Source organism: Paroedura picta, chromosome 2 (assembly GCF_049243985.1).
Source record: "Paroedura picta isolate Pp20150507F chromosome 2, Ppicta_v3.0, whole genome shotgun sequence".
In the NCBI taxonomy this organism is placed as follows: Eukaryota; Metazoa; Chordata; class Lepidosauria; order Squamata; family Gekkonidae; genus Paroedura; species Paroedura picta.
The window spans coordinates 62,955,088-62,981,901 of record NC_135370.1 but is presented as its reverse complement, the minus strand read 5'-3'; the positions used below and the strand labels follow the sequence as shown (position 1 = coordinate 62,981,901).

At 43.1% G+C, this 26,814-nt stretch overlaps 1 protein-coding gene across 50 annotated transcripts in view; it reads right to left on the bottom strand.

Moving 5' to 3' along the window:
• Positions 1 to 4,307: 4,307 nt before the first annotated feature.
• Positions 4,308 to 26,814, bottom strand: part of MUC13 (mucin 13, cell surface associated) — a 59,974-nt gene continuing 37,467 nt past the window's right edge. For all 50 annotated transcript variants that reach the window (XM_077320364.1, XM_077320374.1, XM_077320370.1 and 47 more), the window contains 8 exons: positions 20,666 to 20,724; positions 18,232 to 18,362; positions 16,666 to 16,800; positions 14,731 to 14,839; positions 13,786 to 13,823; positions 12,440 to 12,527; positions 9,333 to 9,564; positions 4,308 to 7,473 (listed from right to left, as the gene is read on the bottom strand). In XM_077320364.1, coding sequence (XP_077176479.1) covers positions 7,435 to 7,473; positions 9,333 to 9,564; positions 12,440 to 12,527; positions 13,786 to 13,823; positions 14,731 to 14,839; positions 16,666 to 16,800; positions 18,232 to 18,362; positions 20,666 to 20,724 — 831 coding nt within the window. In that variant the 3' untranslated portion in view covers positions 4,308 to 7,434. The remainder of the gene's footprint in view (positions 7,474 to 9,332; positions 9,565 to 12,439; positions 12,528 to 13,785; positions 13,824 to 14,730; positions 14,840 to 16,665; positions 16,801 to 18,231; positions 18,363 to 20,665; positions 20,725 to 26,814) is intronic.

Here is a 26,814-nt window from a genome sequence, read left to right as displayed (position 1 = left end):
TGTGAGATTTTAGCCCAATGAAATATTGTATGTTTAAATTTCAGATTTCTCTGCAAACCTGGGGGTTCTCTCAGGTAGAAGGATTTGTGTTGTCTGCCCATGGCCAGTCTCTGGATTAAGATAGCCACTGATGGAGCCTGTTAAGAATTCGATATATTGAATTTAAATCTCAATTGCAAACTGTGAGTTTTTTTCAGAAGTGCCTATGTAACTTGTGGAGGAGAAAATGATTTTCAATGGTTACTCTATTACATGTTATATAGTTACTCTATTACATGTTATATAGAGGCCATCTCCAAATGGATAAGTCTATAAAAAAAACACTGACATAGATTCTGTTGGTTATGAACTTAGCGTGCCAGAATGTCATATGTTTGCATAATAATTTAAATGGAAGGCAAATGGAGAATCAAGGTTTAAGGAAGTAGCTCCAAAGTGTTTGCATGAAGGAACAAAGAACCATTTTTGGAATAGAAAAGAGCAAGAGTCCAGTAGGAGGCACCCCGGTGGCCAAAGTCAGCATCTTATCAAGGATCGCCACTGAACAACAGAACCAATGGTCTGGTTGATACTGAAAAGCATTATATAGTTACTGGAACAAAGCACATTTATTGGAATAAAAAGAGAGAGCTACTGAGGAAAGTGGCTGAAAACAAGTGTAAATCTGGATCTCATTCTTGCTCTTGTGTGGCTTAACAATAAAGAAGAATTTTGCTATGTTCCTAGCTGTCCACATCACCTTTATTTCAGTTCAGTGATACTCGTGGCTCATGGGTCTTCTTCATTTGCTTAACACATGTGGCAAAGCAGAGACACATGGCGAAGATTCTCATGTTGCTGTTCTAAACTGGATATTATTCGTTGCTGGCCAGATTTCAAGTAAAGCAGTGGTTCCCAAACTTTCTCATGCTGCTACCCCCCTGGCTCTCAGGCCACACCCCTAGTGCCCCCCCCACACACACATATGAACATACACTTCTTTCCTGGTGTTAGATCCACTGCAAATTGAAGACACTATATTGCCTACTCTTCTTTTTTGATTGTTAGGCAGTGGCCATATTTTAGTTTGGAAAAAACAATGTACCATAAATTCTTTGTAAAGTCATTTGTAAAAGCTATTTTGGGTGCTCACTGGGGATAAACAGAGAGAGAAGCAAGAAATGGAAATCCTCATGGCCAGGAGCAAACAGGAGAAGGCATTTCCAGCCTCCCAAAGATGGAAACTTTTGGGAAAGGTTTGCCAACCTTGGGTTAAGAAATTCCTGGAGATCTGGGGTAGATCCTGGGAAAGAGAGTCTGAAGAGGGGAAGGAGCTCAGCAGAAATATGATCCCATCCAGCCCACCTTCTGAAGTAGTTGTTTTCTCCAGGAAGCCCTGTTCAGCATGGGGATGGGAGACCAGCAAGGAAGTTGAAGGTTGCTACTAGGCAGAGGCAAGGTTGCTACTAGGCAGAGCCACCTTGGAATGTCTCTCACTAGGAAAATTCAGCTGCATTAGGAAGAGTCAGGCTGCTGCCCCTCTACTGCCCCCAAATTCCTTACCATCCCCTTACTACACCAAAATTCCTCACTGCACCCCTGGATCTTTCCACTTCCCCCGGGGGGGGGGCATACCGCCCACTTTGGAAACCCCTAAAATAAAGCAATACAGGGATGAGTGTTTCACATAGTGAATTTCCTTCCATTAATAAGCCATCTGTGAAGCATTTCATTTCAAACAGTACCCCTTTCCCACACACACCTTTTTTCACTTCACTATCTCCCTTGTAGTTTGCTTTTTAGTGTTCTAAGTTGAGCACTATAGTGCCAAGCCAATATAGCATTTCAGTGTTATAGCGTCACCCCTGAGAATGGAATCAAGGCATTTCTATGGTGCTTTTATAGCACTGAAGGGCTATGTTGCTCAACTATAGGACTAATAGGACTATAGTGCTCAACTTAGATCATTAAGCAATCTACAAGGAAGATAGTGCGGCAAAAAAAGGGTGGGGGAGGGAAGGCAGCATTGTAGAAAGTGCTATGGGCATTTTAAAAAGCATCTCACAGCGATTCAGAAATAGAAAATGGAAGAAAAAAGGCTTCCCCAAAAGTGACTCAGCCATGCTTTGCTAACCTGATGCAATTGGGTTTGTAAGAACAAGCCAATAAATTCTGCTATCAGCTGGTTACTAAAATGGGTCTGTTGGAAATGACAGGAAAAAATCTATTAGCAACCAGTTCCTAAAACAGAATATAAAAGCAGTTTGTCTGGAGGAGACCTCAAGATGGCGCCATAAAGAAAGCTGGACTTCAGTTCAGCTCTTAAGCCATGCCGAGGGTCAGGGGCTTATGCACCTGGCTGACCTGAACAGATACGCAAATCTGCTCACCGGTCGCCCCAGGAACCGGGAACGGTGACCTGAGGGCCCTACAGATCCGTAGGGAGAAGCAAGACCTCCCTGGATTAATAGCGGCTTGAGCTCAAGGTCACGATGGCGTCTTTGTTGCAAACAACTTTACAAGCTTGAAACGACCAGCCGACCTCACATTCTTCCCAGACCATCATTTACCAGATCGATAGGAGCAGAAGCTGACAGAAGCTGGAACCTACAACAGTAAGAATTGAAAGCTTTCTGGCTTTTCTCTCTCTCCTCTCACAAGCTCTTCCCTCCCCCCCCCTCAACCAATTTACAAGCGAATTCCTCCTTTCCCCGAGTGAGAGACTCCCAGCTAATTACACCCATTAACCAAACAAAGAGAGTGCTTTGAAGATTTATGGGTGAACGTTCAGTGGGAGAATTTGACTTGATACGGAGATCGACAAACTGATAATTTGGGATCGCTCGTGCTCCCGCGAGACCTCACGAGACTTTCTGTTTATAGTTTGTGACTGCCTAGAACTATGGAAGAATTAACAAAGGCACAGCTTTTCCATTTGTTATGCAAAGGAAACTCAGAGATACTGAAAGCAGTCAATAAGCTGGAAAAGGAAATTCGTGGGACTAAGGGGGAGCTTTTGGATGGAGCCCAAGATCCGGAGAGACCAGCTGATGACGCAGCTCAGCTAACAGTAAATCAAGTGAAACTTCAATGTCTGGAAGTTAATCAACTGGAGGGAGAGAGTGCCAGAGATGTAAAAACCCAAAGTATCTTTAAAGAACCTGGGAAAACAGATTCATGGAAGGAAAGTACCAAAAACCTGGAAGTCTATTCAGAGCAGGAAATGACTTGGATCAGCAAAATAAAAAGAGTCTATTCAAAAGCGACAGCAACTAGGAAGCTATCAGGAGATATTTCTGTGCGACCAGAGGAAGAGATCCAGATTGACAAAGGATTCAGAGCCCCCTCAAAGGCGATTACAAGCAAGAATCAAGCAAGAGATTTCTTTGGCCCTGACAGAAGGACAATCAGAAACACTCTACTACGGAAAAAAATACAATTTCATTTTCTGCGACCACCTGAAAGATGAGCTGAACAATGGAGTACTCTCCTGGCTTCTTGTGAGAAAAAAAAAAAAGCAGTAGCAACCTTTAGGACAGGTCTAATATATGAAGGGAACTGACTTTATATCACTTAAGACAATAATAGAATATATCCTTATAATAGATTATACCTTCCTATGTATCAACAACTACTTTGTTAAGAAAGATGGTAATAACTCCTAGATCAGGATTAATATGCGATGGGAATTGAATATGTATGTTAATATGTATGCCAAAAGAGGATGACAAACCATATTTTATAGGCATTAACAAGACAACAGTAGTAATTCTTGGGTTAGGGCCAACTTATGAAGGAGACTGACCTAATATCATTTAAGATAATAACAGAATGTATTCCTATAATAGATCTCATATGTATTAACAATCACTTGGCTAAGAAAAATGGTAAAAACTTTTAGACTAGGAATAATATGTGATGAAAACTAAATATCTATGTTAAAAGAGATGGCAAACCATATCAACTGGTCGCTTTTTCTTTACAACTTCTCTGTAAATGCTTTATATAATAATAAACAATAAAATTATCATAAAAAAAAAGCAGTTTGTCTGTTTCTTAATTTAGGTTTGGATAAGATGGTTATCTGCTAGACCCAAAATATACATCTGAGTGTACAAACATGAAAAACATTCCCACACCTGTATTCAAAGCCACCTAGATTGGTGCCTGGAACTCAATCTGGATTCTGTTCATTTCAACCATACACGTGTTGACTGAAAAATAAGATCTACTGAATTCATTGGGGTCGTCAGAAATTCCTGACTGAACCCCATGGGTCCTCAGTGCTGGAGTGTGCAAATAATTTTATTAGAAGAAACTTAGAAATATTAATTTAGCACATTTATTAGGTAGAATACAACACTCTAAAACAAGCAACACAGAAAATAATAACAGCTAGGTTACCAACTAACATTTAAAGCTCAGCATAAGGAGGCAAATTCTTACTTTCTTGCAGTTCTGAAGTATTCTCCTCACTGCATGGGATGTGGGCCTCTGGAAAGCCAACCTATCCTAATTTACTTCAATTCCCAGACCTGCATGAGTCAGGTGATGACACTGAACCAATTAAAATCCATCCTTGTTAGAATCCGCTAGAAAATTACCCTATCCCTCTCTAGCTCTCTCCCTCCCATCCTGAGACACCATGTTTCTCATGTAACTAATTATGCCAGGCAGTGCTCAGTCCCTGAAGATAAGAGAACCTGACACAGCCAAGTTCCAGTTGGGAGCACTGATAATAAGATGGAAATAACTTGGCTTAGCACACATTAACCCTTGGGAGGAGGGATGGGAGATGCTTTGCCTGACATGCCCCTCTTAAGGAAGTTGAAACCCACGACCACACCATGGTTGAAGTCAAGATAACTAATCAAAGCAAACTATTAGACAATCAGGTGAGGTAGATTAGGAGAATGTAAGGTAACAATATTAGGTATACAATTAAGCAGAATAACAGATAATACAGTTCAAGACTTTACTCCCACCCCCCTAGCAAGACAAACTGTCAGCCAATACATCTTGGCTGCCCTTAATGTTAGCAGTCTCAAGGCTGAAATCTTGTAGTATGTGTGCATTATTCCCTTTCATTTGGTGTATGAAAAGCAGAGGATTGTGGTGTGTTTCCACAAGGAATTTGACCCTACACAGATCATGTTTTAATTTGCTAAGGGCTCAGACCTCTTCCATATTGCAGTAGGCCTGCTTGACATAGTATACATCACCCCTTGGGAGGGGTTGCTTGCCTTGGTAGCGGTTCATTCCCAAGCCATAGCTTGACTTTCAGCAATATAGACTCAGTAAGCATTTTATATCGGTGGGGTTTTAAAAATGATTTTAAAAGCCACATCTTACATTGGAGCTTTCCAAATTTTAAAACCCAGCCCACTTTCTAAACTTACTCTCCCTTCCGCTTGTCCCAATCTTTCATCAGCCATCTTTGCTATCCTTTACTTGTGGACGCATGTTTCTGCGTGTAAGGGTATGAGAACTGGAGCCCTGATTCACAAATGTGGTTAAAAAGATTAGAACGTTAATGTACACACAGATACATCCTTAGAACATAAGAGTGTTTCTTCCTTACTGTCCTTTCAAAATTAGGTTGGGATAATAGGCAGACAGGAAGCAGCCTCCTTCACAAATCCAGGATTGCCTTCGAGAAACTGTTCAGCTTTCAAAACTTTTCCCTTGTATCAACTTGCATCATGCCTTGAGGTTCACCCTCCTGATGCTCTGAGACTTCTAGGGGGTCTATCTCATGGTCTGAGAAGAACCTAATTCTTCAAAATACCACCAGCGTTATGTGAACATTCCGTGTTCTTTAAGAGGATACTTAAGCAGCCTTAAATGCCATTAGTATAGTGGAGAATTGCTTGAATATTATGCTATCCTTAAGGTGCTCTTTGGAATCATATGTAACCCCTCGCAATGTGAAAGATGACTTAAAGTCTGGAAATGTTTTTCTAAATACTGCATAAAGGAATCCCCAGTGATCTTGTTCTGAAGCCTTGAAATTTGACTCTAATAAACTAATAATTCTTCCTTTATTCATTTCACTATTTCTATAACTTCAGTTCAGCTTGACTGCCCAATTACTAACTGGGTGGAACTGATCAGGTTTTGATCCCCTATTTTAACCTGAATGCCCCCCCCAAAAAAAAACCCTAAAAGACTGAGATAAATTGATAGTGGTTTGGTCTGGTTGATACCTGCAGGACAATACTTGCAGGACAATGCAGTGAGACCTGAAGTGGTAGAACAGATTCTGCTGCTTCACTGAAGACAGTAGGAGATGACATTCTGGAATTTCCCACTAGGTTAAAAAAACTGACCGTAAGCAGGAGATAATTGTAGAGCTTTTCTCCATTTTGTTCTAGTTTTATAGATGTGTGAACTTCCTATGTGAGGGATCTTGCAAAATTGTAACATACTACCTGCAATCTGAAGTGTTGAAATCTGGACTGATTCCACATGGAACTGTAAAACTCACACCACTTCCTACTTGCAAATGTGTGGTTGGAAGCCACGTGCTTGCAAGCTTCCTGACGGGAGGCCTCTCCTGAGTTTTCCCGTTGCCTCGTCACATCTTTTTGCCTCCCAACAAGGGAAAACAATGCAAACTCCCTCTCCCCCTCCCCTCAGCTTGTCAATTGCCGCAAGCCACCAATCCCTCTACAGAGGTTGTATTGGGGACTCAAAGAGAGGAAAATGCTCAAATCTCTGAAAGTCTATACAGTTTGGGAGATTTAGATGTGTAAGAAAAAATCTAAATTATATCCCCTACCCTTTCTTTGATTACTTCTTAAGCCTCCAGGTGGCTCCCTCTAACAGCAAATCATGTGGGGAGGGGGGAAATAGTGGGAAGGGGTACTCCCCAAATAGGCAAGCAAATATGACTGATGAAAGTGAACATTGTCATTGCCTTTAAAATGCAGAGTATGTAAGGTAAAGGAGTAGGAAAATAACACAGAGAGACTGGGAAATTAACTAAGAGTTTATAAATGGCAAATCACTTTATGATGATAAAGTGACAGGTCTGGGTTGAAAAGGGAAAAGTTATGAGTTGTTTTTATCCCTTTGTCCCCATACTGCTCCTTGTAGATTTCAACACTATGGCCAATCCTTGTCTTAAGATGCAATCAAGAGTAGTAACAGCAGAGGAAATATTGTGAGATCGCATGGCAGTTAAAAGTACTCCTCTGCCGTCTGAACTTCTGTGGTGAAAGACATCTAAAAGCCATGATAAACAGTAGTATGCTTTTCTCTGTTTTCCTCCACTGGTTTAAACAAAACAAAAGCCACAAACAATTTCATCTCATGGTGTGCCCATATTTTGAGAGACAACTGCTAGCATTTAAGAACATTGCCAGCCCGGTAATTGTGTGGTGGAAGAAGGACGGTTCTTCATCGCCAGTAGTATTCAGATCCACAGTGAATCAATCTTGCTTTTGAATGGACTCATAATTTGCGCCGGGTTGTCATTTCAAAGGTGGAAGGCTTTAAATATTGACAGTAAAAAAAGAGAAAAGAACAAGAAATTTAGTCAAGGCAAGAGCATGCAGTAGCATTAGGCTGCTCAGAACACTGCTTTGACTTGTTTTTTCCTACTAAATCATATGTCTCGAACAGTGCAGACCTAACAAAGTATTTGTTGTTGTTATGTGCGAAGTCGTGTCCGACCCATCGCGACCCCATGGACAATGATCCTCCAGGCCTTCCTGTCCTCTACCATTCCCCGGAGTCCATTTAAGTTTGCACCTACTGCTTCAGTGACTCCATCCATCCACCTCATTCTCTGTCGTCCCCTTCTTCTTTTGCCCTCGATCTCTCCCAGCATTAGGCTCTTCTCCAGGGAGTCCTTCCTTCTCATGAGGTGGCCAAAATATTTGAGTTTCATCTTCAGGATCTGGCCTTCTAAAGAGCAGTCAGGGCTGATCTCCTCTAGGACTGACTGGTTTGTTCGCCTTGCAGTCCAAGGGACTCGCAAGAGTCTTCTCCAGCACCAGAGTTCAAAAGCCTCAATTCTTTGACGCTCGGCCTTCCTTATGGTCCAACTTTCGCAGCCATACATTGCAACTGGGAAGACCATAGCCTTGACTAAACGCACTTTTGTTGGCAGGGTGATGTCTCTGCTTTTTAGGATGCTGTCTAGATTTGCCATAGCTTTCCTCCCCAGGAGCAAGCGTATAACAAAGTATATACTTTGTATAACAAAGTATACTCAGAAGCAAATTATGCTGAGTGCAGTGGGACTTACTCCTTAATAAGTATGCTTAGGATTGCCACTGAATTATTAAAAATGTAAATTTGTTATTTTGCAGTGAAATCCTGCACAATCCCAATCTTTTTTTCTTCTTCTGTCAAATCACTGTTGAATTATGGTGATCTTATAAGGTTTTCAAGTCAAGAGGTATTCAGAGGTGGTTTGCCATTTCCCACCTCTACGTATCAACCTTGGACTTCCTTGGTGGTCTCTAATCCGAGTAATAACTAGGACTGACCTTGCTTAGCTTCCAAGATCAGATTTACTTGAGTGAGATCATCTAAGTGCACTTAATTTAAGTGCTCACTGTGGAATTAGTACTGTGCAGTTGACTTGGATCTGATAGAGATTTCTGTCTCTGGAGTATGACTTCCCTGACTCCCAACTCCAACTCCAGCCTAAATCCCCCCTCCCCCCCTGCCTCCATGTTGTTCCTGGCAGGACCATGTCCCTAAGGAACAGCATTTCAGGGGACATTTTGGGCTGCTGGAGGAAGGGAAAAGCAAGAAAGTCATGCTTCCTGGGCAGAGATTCCTCCACCCATGGAAATACTCTGTTAGATCCAAGCAATTTATTGCACTGTTAATTACCTACCAGTTATTTTGATAGAAATAACCTATAAAGTACATTTAGTAATGTGTTAATGATTAAGTATCTTATTATTGGTATCAAAGGCAGCCAAAACATGGCATGTGAAGAAGAAGAGTTGGTTCTTATATGCCACTTTTCCCTACCCGAAGGAGGCTCAAAGCGGCTTACAGTCGCCTTCCCTTCCTCTCCCCACAACAGACACCCTGTGAGGTAGAAAAGGCTGAGAGAGCCCTGATATCACTGCTCTGTCAGAACAGCTTTATCAGTGCCATGGTGAGCCCAAGGTCATCCAGCTGGCTGCATGTGGGGGAGTGCAGAATCGAACCTGGCATGCCAGATTAGAAGTCTGCACTCCTAACCACTACACCAAACTGGCTCTTTTGTGGAATCTAATCCACAAATCATAACTGTGACAATCATGATTGTAAGTTGAATGTAGGTGCTATCTAGAATGCAGATCTAGGAGTTTATGAATATCCCCTCTGAAACAACTGCCACCTACACCAGCATCATCATAGTCTTGCTCAGGAAGATAGGCTGTGTTTGCTAAGCCTCGTTCATCAGAGTTTCTTGTCAGATCTCCTTGGTCAGCTGAGCTCTTTACTAGGACTTTGGGGAAGATCTTCTCTGTTGAAGCACCATTTGTGGTAGATTTGTTTTCTGAATCTGTTCCCGTAGATGAATAGTCATTCCTTAGTAAACTCGTTCTCTCGGGATGAAGATTCTTTTTTGCACTATAAATATATGCACACATACACAAATAGTTAATAAAAATCCCTCCATCAAGCAAACTGTTCATTATTTTCTTGGCAGGGCCCTAGCTGGCTGCTTGGAGAGAGCTGTCGTATCTAAAGGACCACAAGGGAGGTTACGGAATTTCTCCCTTGTTTTTAAAGAAACCACATAAAAATTGCTAGCTCCAAAATAGTGATCAGTCCAGGTGTTTTGCAACTGAAAGTGACTCTGTGTGGCTGCTTTTGAAACCATTTACCTTCTCATTGCAATATGTGTGTATGTTTAATAGCATCCAAGTTCTGTGTTAACTTCTTTTTTTTTAATTTAGGAAATTCAACAAAGGCATGGCCTGGCCAACTCCATTTCATCATACTTAATCAATCCTGTCCAAAGGATAATTAATTGTCCTCAGCGTATGTATCTCCCCCCACACCCATATCTTTTCAAAGTGATTATGTTCACCTGTGCCCTGTTTCACCTCTAATAGTAGTGGCAAAAGGATCTTGTTGCATGGTCTCAAAACACGGGGAAGTAGACAGAGGAGGAGCTGCGTCTTCTGAATCTCAGCCCAGGTCATGAAAGGCTTTTGAGGCAGCCAATGTGGCACAGAGGTTAGAATGTCAGATGAATATAGGAGGGAGGTTCAGATCTACACTCTGCCATGAAACTTGCTGGGTGACTGTGGAGCAGTCATTATCTCAGCCTTACCTACTTCATATGATTACAACTATTAGTTATTATTATTGTATGGTTAGGTAAAGGTAAAGGTATCCCTGTGCCAGCATCGGGTCATGTCTGACCCTTGGGGTGACGCTCTCCAGTGTTTTCATGGCAGACTCAATATGGGGTGGCTTGCCAGTGCCTTCCCCAGTCATTACCGTTTACCCCCAGCAAGCTGGGTACTCATTTTACCGACCTCGGAAGGATGGAAGGCTGAGTCAACCTTACTCACATATTATAGTCTGTTTCATGTACCGTTCTTATGTTCTTATGTTCTATGTAAACCGCCCTGAACCTCTGGGGAGGGCGGCACACAAACAAACAAACAAACAAACAAACAAACAAACAAATAAATAAATAAATAGGCTATAAAGAGAATAAAATGGAGAACAGGGAAATTCTTTGAGGAAGAGTGGAGTTTACAATGTGCTAGACAGAGTTTTGCAGATCAAAACACAGTGGATTTAGGCCAGAAACTATATAGTTACAAATATTCTTTCACAGACATTAAACCGAAACTGACCAATGGCATGAAGATCCATTGTTCATGATTGTATATAAATTGTTTTTTTTCTAGGGTTCCGTTCTGCCTCTTGTTCCACCTTGCCGACCTCACTCTTTCCCACTGCTCCAGACAGACGAACGCTCTATCTTGATCTACCCCACAACGCTGTAATGTGGATGGCGCCCCCTCCCAGCCAAGCTGCTTGCCCTGCCGTGACCCCTGTGAAAGGGTCGTTCGACCCTCAAAGGGGTCCTGACCCCCAGATTGAGAACCACTGCTCTAGCCCATCTCTAATTTAAACAGTCATTCAGAGATTGCACAGCCAAGTGAAAGAAATAGGACTTACTCATAGGACCAATCTTTCCAGGTAGTTTTATGCAGTTGTTAAAAAAGGATAGGAAAGACTATCTGTCATCTCCACCCCAGCCAGTGTAATGATAAGAGCTTTTTAAAAGAAGAATTTATTTGGTCTTTCATGTCTGGGTTCAGCCCCACCTGGCTTTCCAGCATAGAGATTAGGGTTGCCTATGACCAGGTGGGTCCTGAAGTTCTCCCAGAATTACATCTGATCTCCAGGCTACAGAGATTAGATCTCCTATAAAAATGGCAGCTTTGGAGGGTGGAACCTATCACATACATTCTCTACTGAGCAGGGTTACCAGGTTTCCATCAAATGTAGGGAGTACCCCTCATTGGCTTTTGTTTACTGTTGCGGCAGCAGCAGCCGGCATAACACAAATTAAAAATCACCATCGGGTGTTGGCTTGATAACAGGTTGCTCTATGAATGATCAGCAATTCCTAGAACGGCTTGATGTCACATCCAGGTTTTCTCTGGAAGGGACATCACATGGGCACCATCATGTCATCACCATGCCACCCAAAAAACCCAACTAGCGTTGCTGACTGGAAACGCTAATTGCTAAATTCCTTCCTGTCCCCAGATTCCTTGCTCCCCAGGATCTACCTCCAAACAACCAGAAATTCCCCAGTCTGGAATTGGTGGCCCTAGAAGGAAGGCCACCTACTAGTAAGATTGCCATCAAGGCTGGCAACAGGTCAGAGGTCTCCACAACACATCCTTATCAACTGTTCCCTGGTTAAAGAGCCCTTTGAAGCTAGGGCACAACATTGTGGGATCTTGTGAGCATTGGTGGTAGGACTGTAGGCTAGAAAAACAGCCATGACAGAGTCCAGCCTCTTGTGAGGAACTTTTCCTTCACAGGCAGTTTTATCCATGTACCTGGACTTTCTGATCAGGTCTGTAATGGGGCAAAAATGCTGGCCAGGAGGAACAGGGGGGATATTGCCAGGCTATGGAGATGCTCCAGGAGAAGATGACAAACAAAGTGACTGAAACCTTTCTCCCTGACTCATTCTGAGGCTCAGCTAGCCTCCTTGAACACGGACACAGAGGTCAGTTGAAGATTCAGTTGCGGTTGGCATGGAGCTGATCCAGCATCCCACATTCTATGCTGGGCTTTTTTGGCTTTTGTTTTAAAAAGCATCTGGAGAGGAGGCTACCCTGGTGCCATGCTAGAGTTTTCATGTACAGTCCTTGAAACCGGATGATCAACTGAAACAAGTAAAAATAGAATAACATGGTATTGTGACAAACGTGGCAATGGCATGTTGTCAAACAGTTTTTACCTGAGTGATTTATAGATGAGCACTCCAGCTAAGACTACAATAACAATTCCACACACCACGGACACTACTACGATTACTACCAGGTAATCTGTAAAAATGGAGATCAAAATTATCATGGCAAATTCTATCCCTTTAATATAAAATAGAAACTGTTTTATAAGAGAAAAGACATGATTTTCCACACACTGTAGGGATAGAACTTCAACCTTAGAAAACTCTTGTAAAGTCACTGATTTTCACTATGCTCTCAGGTTCCAGTATGCTATGAAAAACTTAAAAGCGATAAAGTTGCATTTGTAGAGTACTTTTGATTTAATATTCTCAGCCTCTGAGATTTTCTACACAAACAACCTATATACGGTAGCATATATGTAGGCACTGTGGAGAAGGAAAAGGGGGGCTGAATTCTTCTGGCCAAGTCCCAATGCACCACACCTCTTCCCGCTTGGGCACCTACATCTGGACTACTTAGATCAGTGGTTCTCAGCCTTCCTAATGCTTCAACCCTTTAATACAATTCATCATGTTGTGGTGACCCCCAACCATAAAATGATGCAAGTGTTCTTTCACAGAAATGAAACCAAAACTGACCAATGGCACGTAGATCCATTGTTCATGATTGTATATAAATTGATTTTTTTCTGGGGTTTCTCAGTTCAGTTCTGCCTTTTGTCCCACTGAGCTGCACCACCACCTGGATCACCTGGCGGGAGACTGCACTGCGCTGGAGGCACTGCTGGAGTGGCTGGTGGCCAAGCACGAGCACCTGCAGGAGGAGCGGCAACAGTGGCAGCGCCCCCCAGTCAAGCAGCTTGCCCTGCCATGACCCCTGTGAATGGGTCGTTGAACCCCCAAAAGGGTCCTGACCCCTAGGTTGAGAACCACTGACTTAGATGTTTTCTTTCTCTGTGGCTGTATCACATATGCTGGGAGAGGGGGGAAACAAAATAACTGAAGGGGATAGACCTACATCCACAGAATGGTACCAAGGAAGAAACTGTTCCAGAAAGATTATCGTTTTTTTACCCAAATATCTTTTCCTAATTTCTCTTTTAAAAGGATAGGGAAGGAAAAGAAGTGATGCCTGGGTAAAAAACAGGGGAGAGATAGATTTTCTTATATCTCAGAATGTGATGATTGATTTGCAGTGCCATGTTAAGTCTTTTGAAGTCAGTGGGCTTAGAAAGGTACAACTCTGGTTAGGATTGCACTGCAAAGGTGGGGTCTTGTGCTCTACTGGGAGCAGTACACATGGGGAAGAAAGAGAAGCAGATAGGATTTGGCTGTATCTACAGTGAGGAATTTCTTCATTTTTCTTGAAAAATGATCAGAGCTGTGCTACTTACGGTCTTCACAGTTTTTTCCAGAGAAGCCAAAGTTGCACCTAAACAAAAAGAACAGAGTGGAAGAGAGCAGCATGACTTGCTTGTTTCTTACAGCTCTTACAAACTTTCAGATCTCTTGGGATACCCAGGTATATCCTTCTAGACATCATAAGGTTATCCTTCAAGGTTATCCTCCTTCCCTCCCCTTTGTGGGTTTACTGAACAGCATAGTTGTTCAGTGAAATGTCGTTTCCCACTGGACATCCAAAAATCCTGGTCACCTGTAGAAAAATGCCTTGTTTCTAGGTAGGCTTAAGGCATCCAGGTTTTCCATTTAAGCCTCAGCCTTGGTCTCACCCCAGACTCCTGCATCTTTCCTTTCAGAACCTTCTTCTAGTAATAGCAGAGTGTTTGACTTCTTGTGAGCTGCCATGGTGTAGTGGTTAAAAGCAATGGTCTCTAATCTTGAGAACACATTCCTCCACATGCAGCCAAGCTGGGAGACCTTGGGCTAGTCACAGGGCTGTTCTTGCAGTGCACTTTTCTCAGCCCCACCTATCTCACAGGTTGTCTGTTGTGGGGAGAGGAAGGTTAGGCAATTCTAAGTCACTTTAAGACTCCTTTGGGTCATGAAAAATGGTATTAACAACCAGTTGTTGTTCTTCTTTTCTAACTACTTTCTTGTTCAGTAGCCATCTGTGCAAGAGCTGGAGGAGTTGCCATGTTCTGTGTTTAAGTGCTATAAACTATGCTTTGAAGACTTATCAGCACCACAAAATGCCTACATTTCATGGCGATGTGAGAAAGTCAGCTAAAATAGCCCGGATTACAGGTAATGTTTATGATATTTTCATTGGAGAGATGTTCTACTACAGATGAGAGGAAACATGAGAACTCAGCAATGCTGTTTTCAGTCTCACTGGATCTAAATTTGCTTAAGTCTGGCAGAGCAACACAAGTACTTACGCCTGACATGTTCCATCCTTAGCGTGGAAATTAATCATACATTCACACTCTGGCCTTGGCTCTTTAGTGATACATTGCATGTTGTTTTCTGAAGCACAATCAGCACACACTGTATTCAAAGTAAGAAGAAAATCAATAACAATACTTAGCATTTGTATAGCAACTTTGGAGAGCCAAATTATGTCTTGTACTTCCAGCCTGAATAACAATAGCCAAATGATAGGCCTGAAAAGCAGTTCAGAAAGAAGTATAAATTAAGACACATCAAGAATGGCAAGTACTGATATGTAATGAGGGTTCAAAGCATTTTTACTAGTTCTGTGCAATCCAAAGGGCCATGACAAATATTTCTTATATGCACTAATACCTTTTGATCCTCATTATTGACCCCTTCACAGCCCCACTCAAACTACCCCTGAAAATTAGAGGTGCCTCTAGATTGTGCCCATCCAGTAATTTGAAACCAGATTATCTTGCACAGACAAGCCAATTCACTTGAAAAGGACCACTATAGTGTAATGATAGCACAATATACAATAGTGTGTTGAGTAGCATTGAAGGCACCATGATAGGAAGCAGCTAGAAAAACAGCACTCCAGCTATAGGGGCACATGGATGCACTTTATGCTCACAGAACTGGTGGGATCTTAGTCATGATTCAATGACGGTATAAAATGTAAGATAAAGGCAGCGCTCTCACAATCAAAGAAAGCAAAAAAATATTTTACACAGGGATTTTGCCTCCTCTTTTGTACACACCCAAGTTGTTACATGTGAATCCCTGCTGCAGGTGATGGAAATCAGTTTCTTAGTCATTGTGAGTAAACATGAAGCTGCAGATGTATAAATTTGCAGTTCAATTTAATACTGTGCTTCATGCAATACACAGCTGAGCAGTAGCGTCGGCACAATAGAGCAGTACCACCGTGGTGTCTGTGATGACAACCCTGAGCCTTTAATTAATCTGTTCTTTCAACATATGAGCCCAAGTATTAGAGACCAATCCTGGGGCTAAGAATTACCACAAATTAAACCCTACTTATGTTCAGATTCCCCCATACTTCTTGCTAAAGGCCTCTGCAAATGGGTCATTTTGTAACATGTGCATAAATGTCAAATGGTGCAATTCCTCTGCATGGTCAATGGCCTGGAATCACAAATGAGGTCAATAAGAAAACAACAATAGAACATTCAGTTAAATAGTACAGGGGGAGGGGGGGGAGAGAGAGAGAGAGAGAGAGGTTTCCTATGTAATGAGCAGAATCATACCCTCCAAAATATTTCACAAATGAATATATGGAAACAGACTTATTCTCTCACCAAAGATGGCTGCTTAAACTCCCACCCTCAGTTATGCACTATCTGCTGCATTCCAGGTCCAATGAAGGGGGTGATGTAAGCCCCAGAAACGAGGGGAAGTAGGTGAGAGAGACGCTATGAAAAAAAGGACCAAAACTGTGCCCATCCTAACCTAAGGGACTCTTTGTATATGACTAACATTTTAAATTTCTTTATTATACTTAGTTGATCCCATGCTCAGTATGGTTTCTATGAGGCTCACAGTGGTCTCTTATCCAGGCACAAATAAAGTCCACCCTACCCGGTCAGATTTAATTGTTTTCTCAAAGGAGGTGCTTCCAGACTATCCATAGAGATCCTGGAATATCCAGCACAATCTCTGCCTCATATTAACTCAGCCCCAGAATTAAACAAAAAGTTTTTTGGAGGGGGGGAGATTTCAGAGGGGGAAACATGTTTAGGCATGTGCTGAATAATTATTGTTCAGATTCAAATGTAAAGGTTTGGCATAACAAGGGCTTGATTTTTTAATACTGTCAGTCTCCGAAATCAATGTTATTTTCAATTATGTATGAATAAGCTAAGATGCACAGAAAAAGCACTGGCATATCTAGCAATGTTTTCCCAGGTTCTTACATAAGCAATAGGTGTCCTCTGGATTCTTCTTAGCCAATCCTTGTTTACATTCGCAGGTTGCTCTAGTATTATCTTTTGACTCCTTGCAGTCTGTAGTTTGGCTATCACAGATCGATAGATCACACTGTGGTACAGCTAACAAAATATATAACATTGTCTGTCATTAGCAAAACAGCAAGCATCACTGATATCTACAGTAGATGTTTCCATTCTTACATAACTTACTGTGGAGGTGATGCTTCTTACTTCAGCAGATGGTAACACCTTCCTCTGTTTCAAATACCAGCAGGGCTCAAAGGCTAACTAAATAACATTAGCAAGACCTTGACAGGCAATCTTAGTCATTCAGTGGACTTTAAGCAGAGTGTGAAAACTCTGTTTAGGACTGCATTGCATAATATCAAGATCCCCATCACAATTGCACTATAACCATGGCCATTTAGACCTAGCTGATCCCAATTAATAAGCATGGCATCTGCCATAAAGTATTGATCCCATCTTATTACATTTTGGATTTGCAGCTTTTCAGTCTGAGCAATAGGTCACCTCTCAGGCTTTGCTCTGTCTGCATATTATACTCACTTTGTCTTGCTGGATCCCATATGAAATGCCTAGCTTCTTGACACAGTCATCCATTCCTTCACGCACAATTTCAGTTTCATTCTGTCCTCTCCCTGCTGACCCACCTTTGTATATATCCCTGCCGAGATGGACTATTGAGAAACAATACAACAAATCTCTCCAGTTCAATGGATTGCATTTGATTCCAGCTCCGCAGCAAACAGGCTATTCCAGCCAACTAATCTCTTACTTTCTTATATCCTGCCAGTTAGATGTAGTTCGGATCAAATTTCCGCTAGGAACTCTTCCTAAACATCACTTAGGCCGATTACACTCAGGAAGAAAAGGCTGAGAGGGTGGTCATACAGACGTGAGGCAAATCCCCGCTTCCACATGATGCAGCCACTGAGCACGACCGCTCCCAGGCCTGCTGCAGGACAGACCCTGTTGGCGCCTGCAGCGCATAACATTACCTTAGCCCAGGGCAACCGAGGGCCTGGTCTCCAGGAGGCCTGTGTGGCCCAGAGGGGGCAAAGAATGCCCTGGTCAGCTTTGTGGAATTTTGTTGTGCTGTGGGCAGAGCGGGGCATTCAATTTCATTTCTGCAAAATAAAAAACTCCCTACAGGGCCTCCCCCCCCCCCCCAGCAGAATGATTCTGCCGCTGCTTTGTTTCCTGGGGGGACACATTTCAGCACTGGAGCAGATCCAGCATTGAAATGTGTCTCTCATGGGGACACAGTAAACCACGGAGCTTTATGCTCCACGGCATCACACTGCCAGTGGCCCGATGCAGCCACCGCTGTGCGGAATGAGCCTTAATGAAACATCTGCCTGCCCCTGCAGGACTGGAATCTTTTTAGCGCTCAGAAAAAGAAGGGACACACACACACACCTCATCTAGCAAGGAGCAGTCTTACTTGTTTTGTGGACTGGGGCTGATCTATGGACCAGTGACTGATATCACTGACAAAGGAACATGCCAGCACTTTCATTCCGTACTTACTCTTAAAAGATGAGTTAGGGAGTGCCTTTTCTATAAGACTCTGTACTTCTAAGCTACTTAAGTTGGTGCTTGTATCAAATATATTGGTTAACAAAACCACAGCATATCCATCAGATTTTTGTAGTGATGATCTGAAATGGAAGCACATATACACAAATGTTGTAAGAAAATGATATTTTAGGAAAACTTTTAGCAATTTTTCAAAAGGCATGCAGTTGAAATTATACATGACCTGTGTGTGGGATTCCTTGTCTCCTACAAACATCCAATCATCAGAAAAGGTGCTGTTTGTCAGGACTGAACACATGAAGCTGCCTTATACTGAATCAGACCCTTGAACCAACAAGATCAGTCAGGTCTGCTCAGACTGGTAGTGGCTGTAGTGGCTCTGGGAGAAGTCTTGGACTACAATTGCTGGCAGGGTCTCATGGGAATTGTAGTCCATGGACATCTGGAGGGCCGCAGTTTGACTGTGCAAGCACCGAGTCATGTCTGACCCTTGGGGTGACGCCCTCTAGCGTTTTCATGGCAGACTCAATACGGGGTGGTTTGCCAGTGCCTTCCCCAGTCATTACCGTTTACCCCCCAGCAAGCTGGGTACTCATTTTACCGACCTCGGAAGGATGGAAGGCTGAGTCAACCTTGAGCCGGCTGCTGGGATTGAACTCCCAGCCTCATGGGCAAAGCTTTCAGACGGCTGCCTTACCACTCTGCGCCACGGCCTAATCCTTTGTGGTGATTGAAACTGGGACCTTCTGTATACCCAGTAGAACCTATGCCACCAAGTTATGGCCCCTTCTCCAAGGAAAGGATCTAGTCACTGGAGTGTCTCTGACCTTGGAAAACTATAGAGGAAGTCCCTAACCTGAAGAAAATCTAGACCCAAGACTCCTAAGTTGATGCAAGCCAGGTTGCCAAGGCTAATCGTAAGGATACTTCCATGAAGTAACAAGAAGGGAATTGTGTAGACCAGTGGTCCCCAACCTGCGGGCCGCGGCCCGGTGCCGGGCCGCGAAGGCCATGGCGCCGGGCCACGGCTCCCTCTCCCCGCCCCCCCCCGCAGTAAAAAACTTCTTACTGCGGGAGGGCGGGGACAGGAAATCAGGGCCGGGCCGCGCCCGTGCGGGCCATGCCCGCGAATTGCGCATGCGCAATGCATGGGCGCGGCCCGATGCCCTGCCGGTCCCCAGCCTCAAAAAGGTTGGGGACCACTGGTGTAGACCAACAGCAGAGATAGGTAATATTGCAAGATGACTATCTCAAATAAAGTTGTCTTATAAATGAAATGGAGCTTTCCAGTGAAAGTCACACAATGTATAAGAGCAAAAATTGCTCACCTATGTGTAACTGCTTTTGGCAAACATACTGCTAGCAATCAATTGATAGATAAATAAACCTTTAACGGCATGCATTATAAAAACAGAGTCACAATAAATCAGAGAAAAATAGCAACATACTGCTAGCTAGAAGGCCAGCTCAGTGATTCATTGCCGAGTTTCAATGAACACTCTTCACTGAGTCTTAAATTAATAACCTGGTGATGCTCACTACTGTAGCAAGGCAGGCAAAAGTCTACTCATCCCTGGACGTGTAATTCTGGACAGAAAGGAGGAAACTGATGACTTCTTGGAGCAAAGTTGTTTCTTAGGCCTGTGAGCCAGAAGTCACTTAAAAGTTGTGCAGCAGTTTGTGGTGGGGCTTTTGTAGTACTTGCACATACTTTTAGTGTCTGTGTGCACAATAGTGCAATGCTAGCCTAAAAGTAGGCAAATAAGTCAGTGAGCTGGGTGAAATTTAGCTTGCTTAGCATGGAGAAGGAGGGGGGACTCCACAACAGACGGAAAAGTAAGTCAGAGTCTTACGTTCTGCTAATTGAACTTTCTGATGGTCATGGATCTTTCCAGCTCTTCCCTCTCCCCAGCTGCCAGTTCTGACCATGGGGAACTTTATTCCTGGGACTGCAATACCCACATGGTACAATTGCTCATGGAAGAGACAGAAATGAGCAATTTCATCCCCAAGAAAGCAGCAGAAGGGAGAGAGCCAGGAGCTGAGGAATGAGTGGATGAGCAATATTTAATAGCATTACGCCATGGCGCTGGGATAATGCTATTTTTTTCAATGTGCAGAAATGGCATTCACCCATGACAAAGTCTCCATATAAATGTTGCTAAGTTCTTAGGTTAATGCTTATATACGTTTAGGCTAGCTGTGTCTTATTTACCTCAATGGTTCAACCTGGGTTTTGTTGAGTTATAAGCAAAATATAATTGCAGCCATAGTTATAAACCTGCCAGAATTGTTAATACCTAACACAGTTAAAGTGTAATGTTATGCAGAATGACTCCAGTCAAAGTCAGTTTGAAATCAGTGGGACTGGACTGAAATAACTCAGTATAGGACTGTATGTTAAATATATATAAAGTTAACTTACTTCACACTTAAAATGATAGTTTGTTTGTACGCAGTCTCATTTTCAAATACTGTTCGGAACTGTAAAAAGAATGGAGATAAGAGATGAAAACAAAGAAATCAATCTAGGAAAATATGGCAGAGCCCACAAATAGCAGCCAATATACTCTCTTTTTGTCACTTGACTTCCCAGAAAGCTATTTCTTTAATCACAGAATCACAGAATGACAGAGTTGGAAGGGGCCATACAGGCCATCTAGTCCAACCCCCTGCTCAACGCAGGATGAGCCCAAAGCATCCTAAAGCATCCAAGAAAAGTGTGTATCCAACCTTTGCTTGAAGACTGCCAGTGAGGGGGAGTTCACCACCTCCTTAGGCAGCCTATTCCACTGCTGAACTACTCTGACTGTGAAAATTTTTTTCCTGATATCTAGCCTATATCGTTGTACTTGTAGTTTAAACCCATTACTGCATGTCCTCTCCTCTGCAGCCAACGCAAACAGCATCCTGCCCTCCTCCAAGTGACAACCTTTCAAATACTTAGAAGGCTATCATGTCCCCTCCCAACCTCCTTTTCTCCAGGCTGAACATTCCCAAGTCCCTCAACCTATCTTCATAGGGCTTGGTCCCTTGGCCCCAGATCATCTTCGTCGCTCTCCACTGTACCCTTTCAATTTTATCTACGTCCTTCTTGAAGTGAGGCCTCCAGAACTGCACACAGTACTCCAGGTGTGGTCTGACCAGTGCCGTATACAATGGGACTATGACATCTTGTGATTTTGATGTGATGCCCCTGTTGATACAGCCCAAAATGGCATTCACCTTTTTTAACACTGCATCACACTGCCTGCTCATGTTTAGTTTACAATCCACATGTACCCCAAGATCTCGTTCACACACAGTGTTACCTAGTAGCGTATCCCCCATCCAGTAGGCATGCTTTTCATTTTTCTGACCCAGATGCAGAACTTTACACTTATCTTTATTAAATTGCATCTTGTTCTCATTTGCCCATTTTTCCATTGTGTTCAGATCTCGTTGAACTCTGTCTCTATCTTCCGGAGTATTTGCCAGTCCTCCTAATTTGGTGTCATCTGCAAACTTGGTGAGTAATCCCTCCACCCCCTCATCTAGATCATTAATAAATATGTTAAAAAGTACCAGGCCGAACCCCGAGCCCTGAGGTACCCCGCTACTCACTTCCCTCCAGTCTGATGAAACACCATTGACAACAACTCTTTGAGTGCAGTTCTCTAACCAATTCCCTATCCACCTAACTATCTGAAAATCCAGATTACAGTCCTTCAATTTATCCATCAGAACATCATGGGGAACCTTGTCAAAAGCTTTACTAAAATCCAAGTAAATGACATCAACCGAATTTCCCCGATCCAGCAAACCTGTTACTTGGTCAAGAAAGGAAACCAGGTTGGTCTGGCAGGACCTGTTGGAGACAAATCCATGCTGACTTCCTTGGATCACCAAATTGTCCTCCAGATGTTTGCAGATTGCTCCCTTTAATATCTGCTCCATTATCTTCCCCACAACAGAGGTCAGACTCACTGGTCTGTAGTTTCCCGGGTCATCCTTCCTCCCTTTTTTGAAGATCGGAAAAACGTTTGCTCTCTTCCAGTCCTCCGGGACATCTCCAGTCCTTAAAGAGGTCCCGAAGATGATAGACAAGGGTTCTGCAAGTTCTCCAGAAAGTTATTTGAGCACTCTCGAGTGCATTTCATCCGGCCCAGGGGATTTGAACTCATCCAGTGCAGCTAAATGCCTCTCGACAACCTCTCTATCCATGTCAACCTGCCACCCAGACACTATCCCTTGGCTACTGCCATCTCTAGATGTGCCTAAACCCTTTGACCTGTGGGAAAAAAACAAATGTAAAATAGGTGCTGAGCCTTTCTGCTTTCTCTGCATCTTCTGTTAGAGTTTGTCCATCCGCACCCAACAGTGGGCCTATTGCCTCCTACTCCTTTACGTCTGTTCCTCACATAACTGAAAAATCTTTTCTTGTTACAGTGGGCTTCCCTGGCCAATCTTAGCTCACTCTCAGCTTTGCCTTTCTGATGATTAATCTACAGTGCCTAGTAACCTGTAGGTACTCTTCTTTAGAGCTCTGTCCTTCTCTCCATTTCCTGGACATTTTCCTTTTCTTTCTTAGTTCCTCTTGAAGTTCTCTGTTCATCCAAATAGGCTTCTTAGAGCTCCTGCAGTGTTTTCGTCTTTCTGGGATAGTCATTGATTGAGCATGCAATAGCTCTTGTTTGAGTAGCGCCCACCCTTCACATGCTCCCTTCCCTTCCAGCATTCTCATCCATGGTATGACACTCATCATGTCTCTGAGTTTATTAAAGTTTGCCCTACGAAAATCCAACATCCGCATCTGGCTACAAGCTTCCTTGCCTCCCATCTCAAAAGGAATTCTATGAGGACATGGTCACTTCCCCCTAGGGTCCCCACCTCCTTCACTTCATCCACCAATTCTTGCCTGTTGGTCAGTATTAAGTCCAGTATGGCTGAACCTCTTGTGGGTTCATCTACCATTTGATAAATGAAAGTGGTCTGCACCTGCAGGTCAGAAAGTTGCATGACTGAGGACGCTTCGTAGATTTTGTTTCCCAGCACACATCTGGGAAATTGAAGACTCCCATGATGACAAGGTCCTGCCACTTGGATATTTTCTCAAGCTGCTCACAAAGTGCAGCATCCACATCTTCTCGTTGGTCAGGCGGTTGGCAGCAGACCCAACCACCACACCGTTTGTTTTCCCCTCGCTTATTTTCACCCAGATGCTTTCCACTGTAGATATACTTTCCTTCACTAGAATTTCCTGACAGGTAAGCCCTTTCCTCACATACAGTGCCACTCCTCCACCTCTTCGATCTATTCTGTTTTTTCTGAACAGTTCATATCCATCCACTATTACATTCCAGTCATGAGAATCATTCCACCAAGTTTCTGTGATGCCTACTAGATTATACTTTTCCATCAGCTTGAGAAGTTCCAGCTCTTCCTTCTTATTGCCCATGCTTCAGGCGTTAGTATAAAGGCATCTGAATCCTTTTACTTTTGGTTCCCTATGAGCTGGCCTTGCTGGTTGGGCTGCCCCCAATAGGTCTCCTTCCTTACACTCCCTATGTTGATCATCTCCTTCCCCTTGTGGCTTCAGTTTAAACCTCTCCTGATGAATGTCCCCAGGTTCCTGCCAAACACATTCTTCCCCAGCTTCGACAAGTGCAGTCCATCAGGTGCTAGTAGGCCTTCTTCAAGAAAGCCTATCCCATGGTCCCAGAAACCAAATCTCTCCTGCCGGCATCAACTACGCAGCCACTGATTCACCTCCATTATTTTCCTCTCCCGACACATTCCTCTTCCCTTGACAGGCAAGATTGAAGAGAATACAACTTGTGCCCTCATTTGCTTGAGCTTCTCCCCAGATCTTGATAGTGTTTTTAAATAGATTTTTTTTTAATCTTGTCTTCCAGACATTACAATGGATACACGTCTACATTGTTTCATAAGGGACCAGTAAATTTTGTGAAACATTTATGATTGGTTTTACATTATTCAATTAATGAAAGAGCCACTAATTTCTGATGGACCTATCTGATGGACACACTATTCTGTTTTCTATTAGCATAGAAACTTGTGCATGTAGAAGAAGAGTAGAAGAAAAGCTGGTTCTTATATGCTGCTTTTCTCTACCTGAAGGAGTCTCAAAGTGGCTTACAATTGCCTTCCCTTTCCTCTCCCCACAACAGCATCCTGTGAGGTACGTGAGGCTGAGAGAGCCCTGATATTACTGCTCAGTCAGAACAGCTTTATCAGTGGTATGGCAAGCCCAAGGTCACCCAGCTGGTTGCATGTGGGGGAGAGCGGAATCAAACCGGCTTGCCAGACTAAAAGTCCACACTCCTAACCACTACACCAAGCTGGCTCTAATGTAGAATTAGAATCAACACTCGTATTTCTTGTATTAATATTTGTAAATGTGAATGAAAATGTTCCACCAATTTTAACAAGGGTTTTAAAGGGGAACCAAGAAATTACAGATCAGTTAGCAAACGTTTGTCCAAGGCAAATTAGTAGATACTGTATTAAAAATAATTAGACAGATAGAGGAGCAAAGCCTGCTGAGGGAAAAATGGAAGTTCTGTCTAACCAAACTTGGAGTTCTTTGAGAAAGTGAACAAACATGTACTTAATGGTGACTCAGCAGACATTATATACAGTATTTGCTGGTGTATAAGACTACTTTACCCCCCTGAAAAACATGCCTCCAAGTGGGGGGGTCATCCTATATGCCAGGTGCACTTCATGATCTGGTACTGGGAGTGAGAAGTGTAGTGGTCAGATATATAGATGACACACAATTATTTGAGATGGAAAAAAAAGGATGACTGTGAATAGGTCCAGGAGGATCTCCACAAATTTGATGAGTAGGCAACAAAGAGATGAATGAAGATACATATGGGTAAGTGTCAGGTTATGCACAATTAAACAAAAAAAAATCCAGCTTCAAATATATGCTAATGGGATTTGAAGTAACTGAGACTGAAAGAGGCATTGGGGTCATAGTAACTCAATTAAAATGTTAATTCCATGTGCTGCAGCAGTGAAAAAGGCAAACTCTATGCTGGGTGTCATTAGGAAAGGGACAAAAAAATAAAACTGCCAATATTATAGTGCACCTGTATGGATTTGTGTTGTGGCCTCATTTGGAACACTGTGTGTCAACTTATGACAACCCTAGCAAGAGTCTTTCAAGGCAAGGCAGAAGCAATGGTGGTTTGTCTTCTTCTACAGAGTCTTCTTGATGGTGTCCCTTCACTCTTCCAACTACCAAACCTACGTTGCTTCTGAGTTCTGATGAGAGTGGGCTATGTCATGCCACTCTTCCTCCCTTGTGTGGAATATATATACAGTTTACTAATTGAATTGGAAGATCATTAAAGGTACACTTTGAAAAGGCAACAGGGCTGAACAGCTAGCACAGTGAGCTTTTGGATGCTTGTCATCTTGTTTTACCAAAAGGTCCTACAGCCCTACATGGTATTAATTTTAAATAAAACCTTTACAGAATTAAGTACTGGCATTGGGGATTGCCTAACAGGAGGGCAATTATGGGCTGACAAGGAAGATACGCACATACAGCATCTTGTTTGGTGTCGAATTGGCCACAGCTTTATTTTGCCAGCTGGAGCATTGGTGCAGCCTGGGGAGACCCTGAGCCATTTCATGATCAGCTGACCATGAGGAAGCTGGACCCCAGCAACAAGACCGTGGTTGCTGAGCCCTCAGCCCCCCAACGCCACTGGGATCAGAATGGGGGAAGGCAACCAATGTATTGGGGGATGGTTCTCCCAGCTGCCTGGTGATGTGAGCTTGCCCCCCCAGTTGGGGAGGCACCGCAGCTCAACATCAACTCCGCCTCTTATGTAGGGTCCCCCCCAGTTGCTGAGTCCAGGTCGCAGATGCAGACCACTCACAAAGAATCTGTCTGGGCCTAAACCACCAGCTGTGACAACATATTGCAACAACATAAGGAACAAAATATGGTACTGTTTTGAAACATAACATTCACTCGAAAGACCGTTAAGTGTGCGCAGATAATTTTCCTTATCAGCTATGGCAACACATTAACAAACGTTAACCTAACCTGTCAATAACTTAGAAACAGGGTGAGTAGAAGGAATTTTTGACCTCCTGCTGGCCGGACAAGGGGGCAAGAGGCTGGTGAATGGGCAGGCTGTCTCTATAAATGGGTGGCTCTGCCCATGCATAGGACATACGGGATCACCCCATGAGATCCGCGCACAAGCCACCCGCCCATTTCAGCAACCTGCAGCTGAGTGGTAAGGGCACGGCCATGATTATCATAAGGCTCCTGTATAAAACTATGGTACAACCTTACTTAGAATATTGTGTACAGTTCTGGAAATCTCAAGAACTGGTGGGCACTTAAAGAATGTAATGAGTGATGAACTTTGAACAGATAAAAGTGAACAGTTTACAACAGATAAAAGGACGTACTTCTCCACTCAAAGAGTAATTAACATGTGGAATTCATTGTCAAAATAATTGGTGGTGGCTACAAGCATAGGCAGCTTCAAGGGGAGACTGGATCAACATACAGAGCAGAAGTTCATGAGTGGCTATTAGCCA